The sequence below is a fragment of the Nyctibius grandis genome, chromosome 5 (genome assembly GCF_013368605.1).
Source record: "Nyctibius grandis isolate bNycGra1 chromosome 5, bNycGra1.pri, whole genome shotgun sequence".
Taxonomy (NCBI): Eukaryota; Metazoa; Chordata; class Aves; order Nyctibiiformes; family Nyctibiidae; genus Nyctibius; species Nyctibius grandis.
This window is the reverse complement of record NC_090662.1, coordinates 75,581,498-75,602,870: the sequence shown is the minus strand read 5'-3', so window position 1 is coordinate 75,602,870 and position 21,373 is coordinate 75,581,498. Positions and strand designations below refer to the sequence as shown.

Genomic DNA, 21,373 nt, shown 5'->3' with positions numbered 1-21,373 from the left:
TAGGTCTTTAATAAAGTGCCAGTTACTTTGACAACCCACAAACATACCTATAAGCATCTAGATAGTCCTGCACAAGACTTATATACAAGCCTTTGTTATTCTGATCAATATCAGACATAAGTACATCTATTCTTGACATACTAAAAATAGTTTACTTTCAAAGCTGTGTTTGCATATTTTTTGCTCATCTTTCTCTTTGTTTACTAGGAATTGGGCTTAAAAGTCTTCACTAGCAATAAGATCCATAAGCCTGAAATCTGCCAGCATTACCCAGGACACATGATGGAAAGGAGTTACGGTAGTTCTAGTAAGAACACGTGCTTCATTTTACCTCCCACACAACTACCTCAAATTTACCACCCTGCTTCTTTTTTTCCCTCTACTTCTTTGAATGTTAATTGCACCAGGCAGACCAGATTCTCTTGTCAGATAACTGACCTAATTCAGGATCAATCCCTTCTGGCCTCAGTCCTGAAATATGAAACTGATACACCTCTGCCTGCTTATCCCCAGCTGGACAGACGTGTCTGGCTAGACTGTGTGTGCTCAGTGACTCCCCTGCCAGCCCCTATAGCAGGGATCCTGTAGGCACCAAGACAGTCTGCCTACATTGGATGGACTGTGCCAGCACAAAGTAATGGCTTTATTCCATCAGATCTGAGTCCAGCTATGGAAACCTAAAAAAGGAGTCTTTACTTCTAGTAGTCACATTATAGCAATAGCTAGAGGAACAACTAGGGCAAAAGTGGGCCAAGATAAATGAGAAGGTGGTACAACTCTGTGGGTAGAGTTTTACCACTGGATGCTGAGAAATTTGGTTCTCTTCCCAGCTCTCCCACTTACATGACTATAAGAGGCTGGGTAGGTCATGTCACTTCTCTGCAGCTTCACTGACTGTGAAGATGGAATAATGATATTCCCTTTTTTTTTCTGAATAGTTCTGAGCTTAGAAAGGCTATATAAACACTCTCACCTATATCACTTCCAGTCACTGACTTTTCTGGTGCACTATCCCAGCTCCTATTAAAAACTGGTAGCTTTTGGTCTGGTGATATCTTCTAGCCTTCTATTCATAACAAATCAGATCTTCGATTTTGAAATGCAGGATTTGTCTTCAGAGCATGGCCTGATACAGCTGGCTGCTTTGAGAAGATGTAAAGTCTTCTAAGGCTGATGGAAAGCCTTTTATAAGGCACAATACTATGCAACACTGTGAGAAAGCAACTCCCTGTTGTGGAACTGTTTATTTGCTAATGGCCAGAGATGTAAATACCCATATTCATCTCAAAAGAATCTTAGATGAAGGAGGGGAGGACTAAGTGTGGCTTCTGTTTCTGGTCATGTATAAACACAATCAATTCTTCAAGCAAATTTAATAAGCTATGTGCAACTGTAATATCTGGAGGCAGTAAATTCCACATTTGACTCTGTATTGCAATAGAAATGTACCCTCAATGACATCCTCATACATTGCTCTTTTGGCACTGCTGGGTTTGCTGGCAGTGGGGGAAGAATGCTCAACCCCATCCAACCTCTGTAAGAAGAGCAGCAACATTAGGAAAACTGAAAGACTGAGATGACAACAGAGACATGCATTTGTTTCCAGTGGCCAAGGTTTCAAAGCTGTTCTTTCAATTTTAAAATTTTAGCTAAGAATAACCACTACCTAGAAGGAAAGTATCCTCCTGATTTAGAATGGAATTTGACATGTCTTTTCCTTTCTTCCTGTCCTTGAACAAATTTGCTAGTCAGTGCATTGAATCTGTTTGAAAATTCGGACTATGAAATAACAGAACCTATGGAGGCTGGCAATCCTGTGGAGACCATCCGGAAGTACTTCCCTGAGACATGGATTTGGGACACAGTTTCAGTGAAGTAAGTGTTTATGGGAATGTAGAGTGTGGTCACTGGGGCAAAACCTCGGAACATATTTAAGCCCCAATGGAAGTATCAGTATTTCAGTGAGAGGGGTATTTCTAGTAGACAGAGGGATTTTTCAAGGTCACTAAGTGTAGGATGCTTTGGGAGGACATGCAAAAACCAGTGCCCATATCCCAACTGGTCAGGAGTTTGCTGTCAGCAGGTGTCATTGAGTAGGTTGAGAAAAACAAAGATGATCACCAGAATATAACTGAAATCTTGTTCTCTGTCCCTCGCCAGCTCTGAGGGAAATGCTGATCTAGATGTGACCATCCCTGACACCATCACCGAGTGGAAAGCCAATGCATTCTGCACTTCTGCAGACACAGGCTTTGGCCTGTCCCCGACGGTGTCCCTCAGAGCCTTCCAGCCCTTCTTTGTAGAGCTCACCCTGCCCTACTCTGTAGTGCGTGGTGAGGCCTTCACACTGAAAGCCACTGTTTTCAACTACCTGACTGCCTGCATCAGGGTAAGAGACATTCACAACTTTGCTCAGTCTGACAGCTTAGGGAAGGCTACAATAGGCCACTTATAGCATCATTTAGCAAGCCAGATGACTGATCTCTGACTATAATTTCATATAGGTGTACATATGTAGGAAATCTTAGTGTGTTTAATGAAGGGGGAATATATTTTTCCAACAAAGTTTTGAAAGCTGCATTTGACTCAGAACCTAAAGCTCTGCTGCTGAGGCCCACGGCCATGTCATCACAGATTTATGTCATTGTCCGATAGAAATATGAAACTTGGGTTATCCACAGACCACAGCGTCATTGCATACCCATGTGGAAACTCCAGGTTCACCAGGGTGGATACCTGTGTCAGCCTTTAGTCTCATCTCATATAAACATCCCAGAAATTATCACGCCAGATTTGCTGGAATATGCAGACTTCCTGTGATTTGTTGCATCTGCCCCTAAGACATTGAGCAGAGCTATGTAGCTTCACTATTCTTATCTGCATTCTTTCACCAACAAAAAAGACAAGAGAGAATTTGGGAGGTGATTCGAACAAAATCTCAATCACCTTTGCTCAGTTTTTTATAAATACAGATTTTTATTCTAAAATGAATGAATCTGAAACAATGAGGGGCGCTGATCCAGACATTCCAATGCACTCTCATTTATTTCCCTGCCTTTCCTGTTTTGTTTGCTGTTTTCGGATTCCTTATTCCACTCTCCCTTGTTCCCTTACTAGCTTTCCCACTGCTGGTGTTCTGCCTCTTCACCTAACTAATCATGAGGGAGTCTTTAATTCATGGCTAAGTTTGTAGTCATTGCTTTGCCTTTACTCGCACAATCGGTCCATGCTCTCCATTTGCCCAGAAGCAATTTCCTTTCCAAAGATACAAGTCCTCTTCTCTACACTTACCTCCCCAACCTCTTACAATTGTACACATCTCATTCTTTTCCCACTTTATCACCCAGTTCTTGCTCTGCTATATCCATAAGGTTCTCAGTCCCACAGTATAACCAGCTCCACTACCCATTTCCATGTATTGGACTGTCTCCAGTAACCCCAGCTTCTCTGCATTTCCAACTTTCATGACACATTTCTGTACAACTGGCAGGTCAGCGTGTCTCTAGCCGAATCTACTCATTTCCTGGCTACACCAGTAGAGACACAGGAAGAATCCTACTGCATTTGCATGAATGAAAGGAAAACTGTGGCTTGGGCAGTAACACCAAGATCTCTAGGTAAGAGGCCGAACAACAAGAAAACACTGCGATCAGATGTCTGTGAATGACATCAGATCTTTGGTGTGAGGAGCTAGGTGACTCCAAACCTGTCTGGAAGGATCTTATCTATCCCAGAAGTGAGAAGTCCAACCCTGAGGTTGAGAAGCTACGCTGGGGTGCAGTTTCCAGGTCCTAAACAAACTGTTTAAGTGTTATGGGCCATTGTTTTCTTAACATTTTAATAGAAATCACAAATTCCCTTAAGGCACGCAATGCGCTCAGACATTCTTACTGGGGAGCTGAGAATGTCTTAGCTTAATGTGTCTGGGTCTGAAATATTTTGATCAAAGCTTGCTTTCTCTGAAGCCTTCCAGAACAAGACTGTTTGTTTTACAAGACCTGCCCCTCCACTACTCTTCTTGCTGATGGACTAACACCTGCTCAGGTGGCCATCACGAAGGAGGTGACCTGGAAGGCTGCAGCTGGATCAAGATAAAACACTGTCTCGAGTTTAGTTCTCCTCTTGGAAAAGCTTCTCTGTAACAACCAGAGAGTGCCCAGCACAAACACAATCCCGCATTTCCCTGACACTGCCCGGCAGGGCTGGCTGACCCCTGTTTTCTCCAGGGCAGGTGGAGTTCTCAGTGAGCACTGAGGCCCTGCAGAACCAGCAGCCCTGCGGGAATGCCATCGTGGAGACCCCTGAGAAAGGGCGGAAGGACACAGTCATCCGACAGGTGCTGGTGGAGGTATGTGGACTGCTGAGTTTGGTGGCACAGAAAAGTAATAAGAATTTCATTCTCCACAGCAACAGTTGCTGTGTGACAAAGGTTTTCTGTTTCAGCCATGATAGCAGCAATAATGACTTGTGTGACTCTTATTCTGCACGCTTTTATAAAAGAAGCATTGATAAATCTCACACAGGCCAATAGAGCTCATAACTCATAACGTTGCCATCTCATAGTAAAAGCAGGGTATTACATTACATAGTGGGACAGAAATAATAAGGCAGGCAATAAAGACAGGTTTGTCCCAGACACATCATCAGGGAGATAAATGAGAACTCCTTGGTTTTACCTGTGATAAATCACAGGGATAGGTTGTAAATGGAAGACGTGCCAGAAACCTTATGCGTCTCCTCCAGCACATGGCCAGTGCTCTGGAATATGAAACAGTCACCACAATCTACAAATATTTCCAAACCATCGTTGTTTTGAATTGTTTTTATTATACTTTTAAGAATGTTCAAAACAGTATGAACTAACTTTTTATTTTTGCATTGTTTTTCACATTTTTTTCTTAAGCAGTGTTTTGCAATGATAAAACCACAGTTTTTGCCATGATAAATAGCCAGTCATAAAATTAATCCACAGTATGAGACTCCCTGTGATATTAATAGCAAACAAAGAGTACTAGCTTGTTGTATAGTGAAATCTATATAATATCGCGTGTCGTAATATTGTCAATCCTATGCATGACAGGAAGGAATAATCGTATTTAACAAAATTAAGTCAAGAGTAATATATAACATTGCAACTCCTCCTTACATTGCAGACATTCCTATTTTCAGTAAGGCAGAGCTAGGATTCATGTAATATGTAACTTCAGAAAATGTTTTGCTAACCTGAAAGTACTGATGGAACAACAATCCTATCTGTTATTCTTTTTTTTTTTTTAATTTCACTTATTTACAAACTAATTTGATTGTATATTGCATTTCGTGTATCAGGGCACGAATAACTGTTTAGCATTTCAGGAAGGCTTCCTAATGTAGTATATGCCTTCAGAAAAAAAGAGTGTTTATTTTGTTCTTTGAAGATACTGGAAGATCAGAACGGTAACGTCTTTTCTCCCAGACAGTGGGGGAGTGAAAAATAACTGAATGAGCATTAAAATTACTTCTGTAGGGGTGTCTGAGAGATTACTAGTCTTATCCTGTTACTGTAATGAGGTAATTAATCTACAGCAAGCCCTGACTGGATAGAATCAGAGATTAGCATCCAAGGCTGAACAATTAATTAGCAGGGGTGAATACAGTGTAACTTGCTTGGGGTGGAGTTGCATTGTCCCAAACACATGTCAATATCCCCTACAGCAGGCACTGCATCCCAGGGAGAGAGAGAACGGAGTGTGCCAGAGGCCCTGGGGCATCCTCTTGCCCCTCAGGAAACCAAGCCATGCTGACAGCTAGTTGGGAAACAGGATGTTTTTTCACCCAGGAATTTCTCAGCTGGGAAGGAAAATCTTTCAAATAGTTACAGTTTGTATGTTTTAATTTCCTGTTATAATGTTCAAAATCAAACAAAACAATGGATTTCTCATTTAGCTGCATTTCAGAATGACATACTGAAACAAACAAGAAGGTGCCTTTTCAAACAGAAGCATTTAGCTCTGTCACAGTTTATCCTAAATGCTTTTTCTTTTTTTCTTGTTTTCCCCCACACTTTTAATCTTTCTCCCTCTTTTTGTACTGAAGATAAGAGACAATGCATTTTTAACTGTGTGAGAAAGTGAAGGTAATACCATTTTTTACGTGCTGGGAAAAAAATTCAGCTGGCAAAATTTGGGAACCAGTAATGAAGAAGTGTGAACTCTCCTATTTGGAAGTTAAAAAAAAATGGTGAGGAAAACAAAAAAATCACTGAAATAAACTCTGAAAAAAAATGTTTTCTAGTAAATATTTGATTCCTGAGAGTTATGCAGAATGTTTTGGACCAGCTCAACAGAAAACCGGGCTTCTTTGCTGACTTCAAAAGTTAGGTTAGGAGTATTTGAAACAGAGGGATACAAGTTACCCTCTTTAAATGTGGCCATAATTACCAGTTGACTGTGGCATGTATTTAAGGTTTGGGTGTTGTATTGTGTCACTTGTGGGAGCACTGGAGTGCTCTAGTTGTCACCTCTCAAAGCTCTTGCACACATATCCTACCTACTTTTCATCAGTGTGAAAAGCTCTGCTAGACTGGGCTGAGGTGAGTAGCACCTTGGAAGACAGAGCCCTGTGGCTTGGCTCTATTAGCGCTTTCAGTAACATCATCTTGCATGTCGTCTGCATCAAACTGTGAAGCTGCAAGGTCTTGCTGAGTAATAAGGAAGGAAAGAACATGTATTAAATGTCATGTTTGCAATTAGCCAGTATTTTATAATCCTCAATTGTCCTCAGTTTAGAGCACAGAGGAAAAACTTTGTAAGCAATTTCTAAAGACTTTTCAGTATAATTAAGTTATTACCACAGGATAATTTATGAGTATTTAATTTTCTTGGAGTCCCTTTTAGTTTCCCTCTTGATATTTCTTCCTTTTCTTTGTTGTTGTTGTTTCTCATTTTTTTGCTTTTTTTCTTCCTTTTTTCCCCAAGCCGGAAGGGTCTGAGGTGGAAACTACCTACAGCTCTGTGCTCTGTGTATCTGGTAAGAGCCTTTTGCTCTCTAAGACTTTCTTTGCTGAGATAAAAACTTAAACACAAAGGGAAAAGACAAGGTTTGTGAATGCTTCTCTCTGAGAAGAAAGGTGTAAGGATCTGATAAAACTGAACAAACCAGATGTATGTCCAACTGGTAGTGAAACTAATTCATCCTAAAGGACAAGGGCTGAGGCTGTAATAGTCCCTGCAATTACAGAGGCAGAAGCATATCTCTTAGGAACTGAGGCTGGCCAGGTCCCTGTAGGGAGAGAATATCTGGAATTTAATAGGGTTATATCTAACATCTTTCATGCAATGTCTGTAAAATCACAGACTGGACTCTGCAGTAAGCCAGGTCTGCCCACCAAAGCAGAACAGGCTAGAAAAATAGGCTGGAAAGCGTATTTGTCGGTCAAGGCCAGCTGATAGTGCCATGTAGAAGTCCATGACAGTCTGTGTGCAGAGTATTGCAGGCCCAACACAAAATTTGCAGGATGGGAAGCTTCCACAACAAAATTACAGATGAATGGATTTGTTGAAGGCAGGAAACCCTTGTGCAGGGGATGCTGTCTCACCCTCTTAGCTGCTACCCATGTAGATATATCCAGAATTGTAACCAAATTCATCTGGTATTTATCGCAGAAAAGTCAATGTCGGAGCCGATCTCCCTGGTTCTCCCAGAGACTGTGGTGGGTGGCTCAGCCAGAGCATATTTCTCAGTGCTAGGTAAGTGAAGCATTCTTAAAGTGTCACATGCTATTTTGAAACACTGCCATGTTTCTTCAGGCTGTGCTCAGTCTACTAGCAAGCCCTGAACTGTGTTAATTTACACTGGAAATTGTCCCATTCTGCAGGCGACATCATGGGCACTGCCATGCAAAACCTGCACCAGCTCCTCCAGATGCCATTTGGCTGTGGGGAGCAGAACATGGTCCTGTTTGCACCCAACATCTATGTCCTGGACTATCTGAACAAGACAGGGCAGCTGAGTGACGAGGTCAAATCCAAAGCCATCGGATACTTAGTGAGCGGTGAGCTGGGACATGGCTTTTGCTTCTCTGTTTGTTCCTTCCCTTGACAACTGGATAAGAACACTGTTGGCCACTGGAATGTATGATCTGGGGGAGGCTGTCCTGGTGCATCCTCTGGAAGGGAACACATGGTATATAATAAAATATCTGTAAGAGAGAGATTCTTGCACTGAGGTGGAGGTGCAGGGTGAGAGAGGACAGCATCCAAACAGGATCACAGAAAAAGTCCAGAACTGGCAATAGCTCAGAGTTCTCTCCATAAGAAAAGGGATGTAAGAAATACATAAATCAGGCTGTAACCATTAATCATGGCAGCTGCTTATGTAGATCTCGGCCCTTCTTAGGATTAAGATTTAGAAAGTGTCACTCACCTTCCACTAGGCCAGAATTCTAACACACTAGCTAGGACATTTTGGCAGCCATAACACCAGTACATATAGACATGGTGGGTACATATGGACACTTGTCTGCTGTCTGACAAGTGACTGTTTTTACTCAGTTATTTTGCAGAAAAATTGCACTTCCTCCAATGAAAATGATCCCCTTTTCTGCATCCCTATCCTGTGTGGGCTTATCTTTGTATTCAGTTCTCCTCTAGCAACCATCTTTGTATTCAGTTCTCCTCTAGCAACCATTTTGCCATTTCTCTCCAGTCTGGGATACATTTACCTTTCCTTATCAAGTCTAGGGCAGAGAGCGGCAAGGACCGCAGATACCCAGTTTCCAGGTAGTTTATGAGAGAGAAAGAACACAAGGATGGAGGTACTCACAGCTGTAGTTTTGCCTGAACTTGCATTGAGCTGCAGTGCAGCTCAAACTTGTGCCAGAAGAAGGGGGTCACCATGTCCCATGTTTGCTACATTTCCTTTGCATGGCTCCTTGAAAAGTACTGAAGAGACTAAAATATTCTTCCACTCTCCATTTCAGGGTATCAAAGGCAATTGAACTACAAACACTGGGATGGTTCTTATAGCACCTTTGGGCCCCGTTACGGGCAAGTTGGGAATACTTGGTAAGACTTCAATACCACTGGCTTTTCATTTCTGCTTTTCATGCCTTTCCTTTCCTCAGTGTTCTCTTGTGCTTGGTCATTGTGGAGGTTGACATGGAGGTGGAGATGAAATTATAATCATGACATCACAGGATAATCATGTGGGATAATGGAGCAGGGAAGGATGCTAAGGGAGATGCCTGTTAGGTTTGCAATGCTGCACTGATAGCTGTTTACCTCTTCTGACACCCTTCTTCAACTCAAGTGAGGATGACCTGCAGGATGCCCTAGCTAGTTCTTGTTAGCAGAAGATGCTGATGAATCCCCAGAGTGCCACTGCCCACCTACTCACAGCCCTCAGGGCTATGACTGGCAGGCTCCATTTACCATTGGACCCTATCTCACCGAGTCGCTAAGCTAGCTCACAGTTTCCAGACAGCCCACTGTGATCAAGTCCTGTAGCCTCTACTGCTTTCCTCCAGAACAGTGATGCCCACACAGCCCCTATGACCTATGATGGATACAGGGCCTGCTCAGGATGTTTCAGTTCCATCTGTCACTTTCAGGCTCACAGCCTTTGTCCTCAAGTCCTTTGCCCAGGCCCGGCCTCACATCTTCATAGATGAGAAGCACATCCAGGATGCTTTGGTCTGGCTCACTCATAAGCAGAAGGAGAATGGCTGTTTCCGCAGTTCTGGGACACTCCTGAACAATGCCATGAAGGTAACATGTCTGCCTGGTTGACTCCACATGGGCTTTGTCAGGCTGAAACTTGACCATAATTTGCTCTGGGACCAACAGAGCTATTTCAGCACTTGGGGGTTGGGAAGGAGGGGGAGTTAAATATCTGAGCTATCACAGAAGCAGGAAGAAGCCAACAGCAGCTTCTGAAGGACTTATCATGAGAAGGAGGCTAGGAAAAATTTGTCCCTGCAGGATGTAGATATATAGCACAAGGAAAAGCCAGTGGTGCTGTGTGGGGTCAACATCTACTTTTGCGGTTCCCTGCAGGGTGGAGTGAACGACGAGATCACACTGACAGCCTACATCATTATTGCCTTGCTGGAGATTCCTCTGCCTGTAACCGTATGTGTCTGCACCCCAACCTGAGCCACAGATGGTACTAACATGCACTACTAACGGCTCCCCAGATTTTCAGGTCCCTTTACCTTTTGAAAGAAGAAATCCTGTCTGAATATTCTTTCCATTCAATAACATTTTTGTTATTCCATGGAATAACACTTTTCCTCCATTTTCCTCCCCTGTCCAGTCCTGTCTCCCAGATACACATTTCACTTAATCTTTTTCTGAGTTCTTTTGTTGAGACTCATGCTTTTGCTCCTTTAAAAGAGCACAGCTTGGATTAAAAGTGAGTAAAATAAGCCATATTAGATCCCTGATAAAAAGCTTATTAGTATTGTCCTGAGCATGTGTATCTACTGCCACATCCTGTCATTAGACTGAACTCCTCCCCAACACTTGCCTTACAAACAGTAGTAAGCATGGGAAAACTTAGGTGACACATAGACCCAACCAATTTTGGTTTTATTCTTTGCTTTCTCAAAAGCACCTTAATTGCTTCTCCAAAAGTGACCACAAAAGATTTCATCTTGCAGTAGACACCCACTGAAGGCAAAGTACAAAGCCACTGAAAAATAAGTCTTTTCCTTCTAGATCATTGATTAAGATGTAAATGTGCTGTTAGGCTTTAGACCATGGCATTATCCCCCCTGCAGTGTTACTGCTTCAATTTTATAGCAGTTCTCCCATGACAAATGAGGAATAGTCGTGTGTCTTGCTGAAAGGTCGTGGGGTTACAATGTCTGTTACTTAACACTATGTAAAGTAGCTACATTTTGCTTTGCTGTAGTGATTGCATTCTTAAACCATACTTGAAATTCTGGCTTCAAAAAGACATGCTTTATTGATGTTAACATGTTACAAAAAATATTCCATAAAATAGAAAAAAATATATTCTTTCTTGTGCAGAGATAGAGTTTACCTCCAAACTAGAAGCTACATTATCAAGTTCCAGCAAAATGATTTTTTTTTCAGAAGGCCCTGGAAAAGGGGAAATAACAAATAAGAGGATAGACCAGAGGGTGAACGCACAGACCAGTCTCAGGGTGATGGCTAGAGGAGGAAACCAAGTATTGAGTACATCTACAGGCAGAAAGTACAGCAGAGAACTCCCCTTGCCCTGAGACACAATCAGGCCAGTAATTCTTCCCAAGGCAGAAGGACTGAGACCTGTTTCACAGTCTTTAAATCAAACTGTGAAAAAAACATTACAACAAAATGTATTAAGGAAAAGCAGATACAAGACAAGGAACAGCCTTTGGCTACCTGTTAATTCCAGGGGTATTGGACCTGGAGGGGAAAGGATACACAATGGTACAATCTTTACCAGACAGAGGAGTGGGGATGTCAAGGGTCTGTAGGTACCATCCGATTCCTGTTGTTTGAAGATGGACCTCAGCGTGAGCTCTGGCTGCTCCAGCTAAGTCTCTCTCTCCTTCCAGCACTCAGTGGTGCGTAATGCTCTGTTCTGCCTGGAAATGGCACCAAATGAGAAAGAAAACCACGTGTACACCAAGGCACTGATGGCATATGCCTTAGCCCTGGCAGGGAAGGAGGAGAAGCGGAAGGCATTGCTTGAATCACTTGAAAAGGAAGCTGTGAAAAAGGGTGAGTGCTCCAAGCGGGACATCTCGTTCTTCCAACCCATTGGCCTTACATCTTCCCTTGATAAAAAGGCTTTTATTGATGGGGCAATGGCTGCAGGAAATGGCTTCTGTGGGTGGGGAAAGGTGGAGGGAGAGGAAAGGCTTGTGCAAAGGGGTTGCGTTTCTGAGAACTCCCTCTCAGTGCCAAGTCCTACTTCTCTGCTACTGAGGCAGTTCATCAGGAAGCACCACACAACATCCCCATCAATGCTGAACTACAGGGTAGCTCTCTGCTAGCGTGTCTCCTCAGTCTACTCCTCTTGCCACACCAGGCACTGCTTAGCAAAGGCTTAGCAATGGTTGTGGCCACCTCTTTCTTCCAGCGCCCATGCTCAACATAGAACAAAGCCGACCTTTCACAGCACAAGGGACAATAAATTAGACAAGACATGGATGTGATGAGAGAGAAAACAAACCTACAGGTCATTTCAGAGACCATAGCATAAGCTCTGAGTCTTCCAGGAAATCACGTAATGACTCAGAAGCATTCTGGGAAAGCAAGGACGGACAGTGGGTTTGCCCAACTATTGGGCAGCAGGGTTGTGAAGGAATTATCCCCAGCACCTTTTGCCTTCTCCACCTGCAGGTGACTACAAAGCCCTGGTCACATTCTTTGGGTCATTTTGCCTCACAGAGCTTGTCAGTGACTGACCCCGCCATCTCTACTCAAAAAAGGGAGGAGTGTCATCCTTCTTAGGTCCCTGGTTCCTTGAGGTGCCCAAGCCCACAAACCCCTCTGTGAATCTGGAGTGTGGGCCTGAAGAGTCAGCCTCAGCAGTCACAGACTAGTTGTAAACCTGCAGCAAGTAGAAACCTAACCCTCCCCATTTCACCCTGCATGACAGATGTATCCTGGAAGCTTTGTCCTCCCAACAGGACCGGCAGCAGATCAAGAACACTCTTGCAATAACTACTAATAATTGCTTGTTGTCTTTTCTCCATGCTCCCCACCTCCTGTGAAGACGGGTCTGTTCATTGGCAGCGGCCTGGGAAAGAGCCAGAGGTTGATCTCCCGTACTATCGCTACCGAGCTCCCTCTGCTGAAGTGGAGATGACAGCCTACGTGCTCCTTGCTCACCTCACCTCACAGCCGGCACCTTCTCAAGAGGAGCTATCATTTGCATCTCTTATTGCAAAGTGGATCAGCAGTCAGCAGAATCCCAATGGAGGCTTCTCCTCCACCCAGGTGAGCTGCTTCCCTCCTGCGACCTCACACATCAATGTCAGAAGATGGGAAGTGTCAGAGAGCCAGGTGGGAGCACAGTAAGGTTCACCAGGGCAGGGACTGTACCCCTGCAGTATATCCCTGCCATAGCTACCATGGTTGCCAAGTTCCCAAGAGGCTAGAGGCTAGTATGTCAGGTAGCGCCTCTGGGAATGAGAGATACTTTGATTAATGACCTGGTTTTCTTGACACAGTGGGTCAGAACAGTAGGGACACAAGGGCCATGCGTCTGTGCCATTGGAGTGGGCTCCCACTGCAAGTAGTTTGTGCATAGGAAGTTGCTGCTTCACCCTATGGCGAGCGAGTGAAGGTTGCATGGAGCTCCCTGCCAGGGAACTCAGGGAACATGCAACTGCTGTGTAGAGGACACAGGAAAGGAATGGAAAAATGCAAAAGCTGCTCTTTCCCTCTGTCCTTTGTGCTTAAAACCGGAGAAAGTGAAGAATGGAGGAGAGGGTGCCTGCTGACAGCGAAGGGCAGGCTATAGGAGGACAGGCTGTGGAAAGGCTAACTGTATCCCCCCGGGTGCTGGGACCCATCTCCTGCAGGACACAGTGGTGGCTCTCCAAGCCCTGTCCCTGTATGGAGCTGTCACCTATGCCAAGAGCGGAGCAGCTTCCAAAGTGATGCTGCGATCTGGAGGGGACTTCCAGCAAGACTTCCAAGTGGATCCCACAAACCGGCTGCTGCTCCAGCGCGTGCCCCTGCCCCAGGTGCCAGGGGAGTACAGCATGGAGGTGTCTGGCGAAGGATGTGTCTACCTGCAGGTGAGGGTGATGGGGACAGGTGGCATGCTGGGAGGGGAGCCTCTTGCCAGGCAGGAGCCAGGCAGAGGGCAGAAGGGACAGGGGAGAGGGGAAGAGTGGGAGGGAAGGCTCTGGGAGAGGGAAGAGGAGAAGAAGAGCAGAGATGTGTGGAGGAGAAAGAGTGGGAGGGAAGGAGGGAAGGGTCTGCAATGTGGAGCAGCTGTGAGAATAGAAGTGGGGAGGCTGGACGGGGAGAGGATGGTCTCTCCCATGTGTTGAGCATGCGCACACACACGCTCACACGGAACTGCTGGCTCTTCCCTAGACAAGCCTGAGGTACAACGTGCAGCCCACACAGGAGGATGCACCCTTCATGCTCCATGTGTACACGATCCCAGAGACATGTGTGGACTCCAAGGCTCACAAGGTCTTTGACATAGGCATCAATGTCAGGTGAGTCTGCGTTTGGGTCTGAGCCTTCCTGAGAAGCCATGGGAGCTGGAGGAGGTCTGGTGAGCCAGTCTGGAAGCCCTGGAGAGGCAGTGCATCCCCTGGAAAAGTGGGCAAGAAGCAGCTGGGCTGGGAGGAGAGGCTGTGGAGGAAAGACATATCCTGCAGTAGCAGTGCTGTGTGGGCAGCCCAGGGCTGGGCTAGTGAGGGACTGTATAGATGACTAGAAGACTCTGGCATAGCTGGAGAATAAGGTGTGTGGTGGGGTGACAAGTGTTACGGAAATGGTGGAAGTGCACCCAGCTTCGACTTGAGGTGCAGTGAATCTTTGTTGCTTGGTTCCTTAGTTACACTGGGGAGCGCAATGGCTCCAACATGGTGATTGTTGATGTGAAGATGCTGTCAGGATTCATCCCAGTGAAGTCCTCTGTGAGGCAGGTAGGATGCTGTGTGAAGCATTTCTTTGAGTATATCTGTCCTTAATCAGGGGCATAAATTTCCTTATTTAAAGGAGCATCAAATTCTTCTCCTGGTATCTTCTCTACTGTTAGACCTGTTCCTCTTTTCCTCCAGTTCTTCCACCCCTCAGCTGTAGAGGAGGGGTGAGTGGGGGATGCCAGTAGCAGTGCTCCCTTCCCACCCCTCAAGCACTTGTGGTAGCTTGCAGTAGCTCAAATATATGTGCAGTTTGGCCCCAAGACTCAGAGCTGGGAGGAGTCCATTAGATCTAATTTCAGGGACTCAGGAGCCTTGGTAGATGTACGACAGCTTTGACATTGCCAGTCCACCATTCCATTTTGGTGTCGAGGATGTGCAAGAGCATGAGATGGTGGGAACTGCGGGAAGACTTACTGTGCGGGGCTACATGCAAGAGTTTTTGCCGAGTCCCCTGGGAATTAGTCTCCCTGTGCTTTACTTTGCAGCATTCACCTGCTGAGGTTCTAGGGGTGGGAGGAAGCTTAGATGAGTTGAAGGAGGGTTGACTAACTTCCCTTCAGCTCAGCAACCTCTTCCATGTCTCCTCTTTCCAGCTCTCAAGCACCTGGTTTCACCAGATCCAACGGACAGAAGTGAGCACAAACCATGTTCTGCTGTACATAGAGCAGGTGAGGACTAAACGAAGGCTGCCGTGGGGCACACAGTGAGCTCTGCAGCACACTGGCAATAGCATGCACAGAGATGGAGAGCAATGCTAAGAATCTCTGGGCTTATAAACACAAAAGATAAACCTGTCTGCCACTCACCTTGTCTCTGTCTCATAGGAGATTCCCCTGTCCCAGCCCTCAATACCCTTTCCTCCACCCTGCACACAGATCAGGCCCTGACATCCCCACCAGCCAGAGGCTCCCCCAGCATGGGGAAAGGCCCCAGCGTTTAGAATCATAGAATCATAAAATCCTCTTTGTTGGAAATAACCTTTAAGATCATTAAGTCCAACCACTAACCTAGCACTGCCAAGTCCAACACTAAACCATGTCCCTAGGCACCATATATATATGTCTTTTATATACCTCCAGGGATGGTGACTCCACCACTTCCCTGGGCAGCCTGTTCCAATGCTTGATAACCCTTTCCGTGAAGAAATATTTCTTGATATCCAATCTAAACCTCCCCTGGTGCAAGTTGAGGCCGTTTCCTCTCGTCTTATCGCTTGTTACCTGGGACAAGAGACTGACACCCACCTTGCTACAACCTCCTTTCAGGTAGTTGTAGAGAGGCATAAGGTCTCCCCTTAGACTCCTTTTCTTCAGACTAAACAACCCCAGTTCCCTCAGCTGCTCCTCATAAGACTTGTGCTCTAGGGTTTCCCCTTGTCCCTTGGCTGGGTCTGCAGCCCCCGCACCCCCAGGGCCAGCAGGCCAGAGCAAGGGAGCCCGGGGTGGTGCAGAGGCATGGGGGAGCCCGGGACAGTGAGGAGCCACCCCTGAGCCTCCACCGCTTCCCTTCCCCAGCTGACCAGCGAGACCCTCGACTTCTCCTTCACGGTGGAGCAGGACATCCCTGTGCAGGGCCTGAAGCCGGCTCAAGTGAAGGTCTATGACTACTACGAGACAGGTGAGTGCGGGGCTGGGGGTGCCTGCAGCAGCGAGGGTGGGCAGTGGCACACAGGGAGGGGTGCGGGAGCTGTGGGGACCTGCTGCTGCCCCCGGCCTGGGCCCTTCCTGCCCCCGCGCTGCGCAGCTCTGTGAGCGCAGAGCAGGCCGGGCAGGCCCCAGAACAACATGGGGGCAGGTCTGGGCGGTGGTCACGGTGTGGGGATCCCCGCATGGCTGCCCCTCACACTGGCAGCTGCTGTGCAGCTGTCCTCCCCTGAAGGAGAGGCGGAGGGGGTTATTTCCCCGGCCCTCCGACCATGGCGCCTGCAAGGCCGGTCCTGCCTCCCCAGGGACAGGCGCCGTCCCACAAGGCAGAGATGCGGGTGCTGCGGGTCCCACGTTCAGGTCCAGCCCCAGAGCGCAGCCGTGCTCATGTTTCCAGGCAGTCCCATCGTTCCTTGTGCCTCTCCTGTCCCGGCTGCTGTGCCAGGGTGGCAGTGACAGAGTCATGTGTGCCTTCCACTCCAGTGTGCTGGGAGAAGGTGCCTGAGCAGTCCTTGGGCACACTGGAGTGGAGACCTGCTGGGGCTGCCCATGCAGGGTGGCTCTGCCTTGCTGCTGTGGCCTCTGGACAGGGCTATGACTGGGGCTTCCCCCACCCCAACTGGGATCTCTGGGGGGAAGCTGGGGATGGTGGCAGCAGCCTGCTGTGGGGCCTGGGGGAAGCATCTCTCTGGCACCTGTCCCTCTGCCAGGAGTGCCAAGGGGCTCTGACACCCTGTTCTCTCCCTTCCCTTCTGTTTTCCAGATGAGTTTGTCACACAAGAGTACAGCGCTCCCTGCACCACAGGTGGGGTACTGAGACCCCTTCCCTCCTTCCCTTCTTTGCAGTTCTCTTCATCTTCATTGTATTTTGGGTCTTCCAGCCAGTGCTTGTCTCTTTCTGCTGGATGGGTAATTTGGATGAGATTGGCCCAACTCACAGGCACACATTTTGTATGCAAAACTGAGAGCACGGCAGCCACAATGTAGTTGACTCGTTCAAAAGCCACCATCCCTGAATTCTCAGAGTGGTTTTCATAGTCAGGTTCTCCTGGCTTGAATGAAGGTTGTGTCCCTATTGTTCTGTTACTGCCCCTTGGACTTTTTCTTTGACTTGAAGTTTCCTGTATCATTCTTATTGTCTCAGATATGAGGTATCCTCTTGTCCTCCCTAAAAGCTCAAGCTAGTGTAGCTGTGGGATCATGCTGACAAGACTTGGCTCTTTCAAACCACCTGGCACACTCCTCCTCAAAAGAGATATAGAGCAAATCAAGGCCACAAAAATACCCCATAAAGCAGCATGCCATGCTCCAGAACCTCCTGCCGAAGCCTGGCATACCGTTTCACTAAAGCTGTAATGCAGTGCTGCTCCTAGCCCCTCACTTCCTACTCTGAGCGGAGCTATACCTGTAGTAGGCAGTCCTCATTACAGAGGAATCCCTCGCAACCCTTGCTATTGAAAATGTAAGTGTTTGGCTCTTATAAGAACTTGGGCTTGCCTCTCTTGTATGGTGACAGAAGACTGCGCTGGTGGTAGACCCCCATCTGTCCACAGAGCCATATCACTTGTTTGTGTGGGGTGTCACAGTTCTCCAATATGGCACCCTTGCCTGCTTAGCAACTGTATGTGGCAAAGCCTACAGTGGTGCTGGCACGCTGTAGCATGCCTTTAAGCAACACCATTCTCCTCAGATCCCAAGAGATAGCAAGTTTGCCTTTGGTAGCTACTATCTGGAGAAACAGGTGCTTCCTGCTCAGCTACCCTGCTGCCCAGGCAGGAGAGGGGTCTCTCAGGAGGCAGGTATTCCTCATGACTGTAGGCAGCCAGCCCTCAGTTTGGTTTGTAGTCTGAGCTAGCAGGACAGAGAGGCTATGGTCTTTGAGAGGTGAAAGTGCAAGGCCATGTGTGTTTGTCTTAGGAGCACAGGTAATGTAGGAGCTTCTGTGGAAGACAGTGACCATCAATACTTCTCCTGTCTTATATGGAGCCTTTCAATATGAAGACTTGCAGGTCTGGCTTCCCATCCGTTGCCTGGTTTCAGGTGTTTGGCATAGGGAGGCTTCTGGAAAGCACTGAGACTAGTTGGTTATCCAGTCTGAGACCAGAGGGGAGGCTTTAGATTTTAGGCTACTTTTCCCCACGTCCATTAAAAGGCAGAGATTTTCTCTTCCTTGGAAAGGATGATGGGAAGTTGCTAGTTAAGAGTTCAATCCACTAGTCTAGGTGTCCAAAGGTGCTGCACTGACTAAAAGGCAGATCTCAGTGCAAAGCAAAAAGCTTCCTTCACTGCCCTGAATAGTACTGGTGCAGCAGATTCCTTCCACTCTCTACAGGGAAATAAATACACTTTAAGAGCATGTCTCATTGCTGCAGTGAACATCCTTACTGCCTCTTTGCACTGTGCTCCTGTGCTATCCCAGTTGTGACAAATTCCATTCTGCTTGTCTCTTCCAGAGGGTCAGGAGGAGTCTCAGCCCTCTCTCAGCCTCACGTGGCTTTGAAGGTGACATGAGTGTTGAGTGCTATGCATGATCCTCAGCCCCCATCAAACTGCAACGCATTCTCCTGTACTGTGCTTCAGACACAACCTGGCTTCCCAAACCCACATCTTGCTCTCTCTGTCTCTTGGCCTGCAAGAGGGAGCTGGCATATCTCTCTAACTCCTGTACCCTCCCATCTTCTTTCATCCCTGCAGAGGAAGTAGACCAGGGCAATGCATGAAGAATACTCCCAGTTGCTGGAACCCACCTGCCTCACTACCACCACCACCATATATGGAGAGGATGGAGTGACAGATGGCTAGTGCCTGAAAGGAATGGGAAATGAACTTTACAAATAAATTAACTGTATTCACTAATGATTTTTGAACAGTTTATTCCCCATTCTGTTTTTTCCTGCTCAGCCTCCAGTCACAGCTTTAATCTCCCTGGCTTCTTAGGTTGAAGAGCATCCCATCCAGCCACACCTGTGTGCAGGGCTATAAGGCTGACAAGTAAGGAAAAAAAAAAAGAGGCCAGGGTGATTTAAGTTGAGGTCAGCCTTTCTAATGTAGCCTTCTCATTGTTATGTACTCCAAACTTGTCATCTGAGATCCTGACTAATTGATGGAGAAAGACAGGTACTTCTTAGGAACAATTCCTCTCCCCTGGCTTAGAAACCTTAACCTTGATTGAACTAGTCTCTGCAGGTGCCAATCCATGTCTCCCACCAGTAGGCAGCCTGGATGATCAGCTAATGTTACATGGAATTCAACCTCTCTGATGTGCCCCATGGGCAGCCCTTCAAGGATTGTTTCTTGTTTGTAGAAGAGGTGGAGCAGATACACAGTCTGCCCTCTTCTAAGAGTAGAGTGTGCATGGAGGGGCAGGAGGGATGTGTGCATGCGTTATGCCTTCAGCTGCTAACTTATAATGGCCTGTTCTCCAGTTGAAGCTTGGGCCTTCCTGTGGAAACTTCCATATTCTGTGCCTGCTGCTTCTGGGAGGTCCCCAAGCAGTTGTTGGTAAACACTCTCTTGGCAAGCAGCTTGGCCTACAAGCTAATGGCATTTGCCAGTAACCTACCTACCGAACTCTAGTCTAAATGGCACATTTATTTAAATCATAGAGTTGCTTTGGGGAAACTGTCCATGATCCTCTTACAGTTAGATACGCCCAGAAATGCTCCCCTTTTCTTGGTTTTGTCCCATTCTTTTCTGGTTTTAACTTTTGAATGGCAGAGAGATCTTCTTATATGACTGTTTATTCTCATGAAATGCTTATTGTTAGGTATCATGGCTTATTGTGTATCCAAAGTATGCATAGCTAGTTCTTCCATCCGATTTTTTTTTAGTGTTCTTATCCAAACAGTGTTATTTAGAACAAATAAAGTTCTTCATTTATTTTGCTAGATATTAATATTATGTCACTTTTTCTCCTGTGGTGTTTGGTGTTTACTCACTCAAGAACTTCCTGACACCTCATATTCAGACAAGTCTATGGAATGAACTGGCTTCCGTGAACACTGAGCAAAATTTCTAATCAAGCATGAATACTAATTGCCTTTTGTTTTGATGTAGAAATGCTAAAACCATCTAATTTCCTACCATGAGGCAATTACTTTTTCCAAAGCCACATAGTTTTTTGTTGCTGAAAGAAACTGCTTTGATTATAGACCATTGTGATTTGCCTTTGAAGCATGCAATCCTTGCTCCATGGGGATAGAAATTCAATGTTCAGAAGTTCTTGTACTTCCTTAAGGTAGCCTTGCTGAACTTTCCTACACAGTATGCCATGGAGGACCTGCAAGTATGTGACTTTGATGATTCACAGCCTAGTCAAGCAGAGAGATGTTAAACCGCTTTACAGATATGGGCTCGCCACGGATCCCCAAATGACAAGTGATGTGGCTGCCCATGGGCAACAGTTAGGTGGTGTCTAATTTAAAACCAGGTGGCAGCAAAACATAGTGTTAACTCTTTCCATGGTAGAAAGTGATTTTACTCCAGTGATTTTACTGACTTTTAATTAAATTATCATGACGATCACTTTGTCTCATTTGAGGCAGAAAAGATCCAACACCATAACCACGGTAGAGTACTCACCAGAGACTAAATGAAAATGAAGGAGCTGTTGCCATCCATCTACAGGCAGCAGTGAAGGAGGCTCTGTACTTGCAGACCTGTGTCTGTATGCACAAGTCTGCAGACCTGGCACTTTTTAATCTGCTTGCCCCTGACAGTCTGTGTTGGGACTGTGTATCTCCAGTACAATCAGTCTCTCATGACCCCGTAGCAGGGGGACAGCTGTAAAAGGGGCCAGAGCAAACTGCTTTCTTCATACAATGAGGAATTCTAGCTTATGAAGGAGAAAGAGGGTCTTGAGACACCCCCATGGACAATGACAATGCAAAGAGCTTCAGCATCTCTAAAACAAGTACAAGTTCTTTACTGCATCAGTGACTTACATTTTTGGGCCTATGTACATGAAAGAAGCTGCATGAGGGACTCCTATAGGTGTGTTTGCTTAAGATTATGTTGGCAGGGTCAAAGGCACATCTGCACACAGAACCATGTAAATAAAATACACAGGGTGCCATACAACCTGCTGAACTAAGGCTGATAGCCTCTGCATCTCTGGGAGAGA

At 46.2% G+C, this 21,373-nt stretch overlaps 2 protein-coding genes across 2 annotated transcripts in view; one reads left to right on the top strand and one right to left on the bottom strand.

Moving 5' to 3' along the window:
• Window positions 1–20,087, top strand: part of LOC137663657 (alpha-2-macroglobulin-like) — a 41,971-nt gene extending 21,884 nt beyond the window's left edge. Inside the window, exons 17-36 of the mRNA XM_068401105.1 lie at window positions 208–307; window positions 1,749–1,875; window positions 2,161–2,389; window positions 3,491–3,617; window positions 4,227–4,348; window positions 6,957–7,008; window positions 7,644–7,727; window positions 7,856–8,032; window positions 8,960–9,044; window positions 9,590–9,746; window positions 10,035–10,109; window positions 11,546–11,711; window positions 12,712–12,935; window positions 13,523–13,741; window positions 14,046–14,173; window positions 14,518–14,608; window positions 15,202–15,276; window positions 16,123–16,225; window positions 17,015–17,056; window positions 18,946–20,087. Coding sequence (XP_068257206.1) covers window positions 208–307; window positions 1,749–1,875; window positions 2,161–2,389; window positions 3,491–3,617; window positions 4,227–4,348; window positions 6,957–7,008; window positions 7,644–7,727; window positions 7,856–8,032; window positions 8,960–9,044; window positions 9,590–9,746; window positions 10,035–10,109; window positions 11,546–11,711; window positions 12,712–12,935; window positions 13,523–13,741; window positions 14,046–14,173; window positions 14,518–14,608; window positions 15,202–15,276; window positions 16,123–16,225; window positions 17,015–17,056; window positions 18,946–18,971 — 2,409 coding nt within the window. The 3' untranslated portion in view covers window positions 18,972–20,087. The remainder of the gene's footprint in view (window positions 1–207; window positions 308–1,748; window positions 1,876–2,160; window positions 2,390–3,490; window positions 3,618–4,226; window positions 4,349–6,956; window positions 7,009–7,643; window positions 7,728–7,855; window positions 8,033–8,959; window positions 9,045–9,589; window positions 9,747–10,034; window positions 10,110–11,545; window positions 11,712–12,711; window positions 12,936–13,522; window positions 13,742–14,045; window positions 14,174–14,517; window positions 14,609–15,201; window positions 15,277–16,122; window positions 16,226–17,014; window positions 17,057–18,945) is intronic.
• Window positions 19,176–21,373, bottom strand: part of A2M (alpha-2-macroglobulin) — a 33,927-nt gene continuing 31,729 nt past the window's right edge. The window contains exon 36 of the mRNA XM_068401104.1: window positions 19,176–19,235. Coding sequence (XP_068257205.1) covers window positions 19,228–19,235 — 8 coding nt within the window. The 3' untranslated portion in view covers window positions 19,176–19,227. The remainder of the gene's footprint in view (window positions 19,236–21,373) is intronic.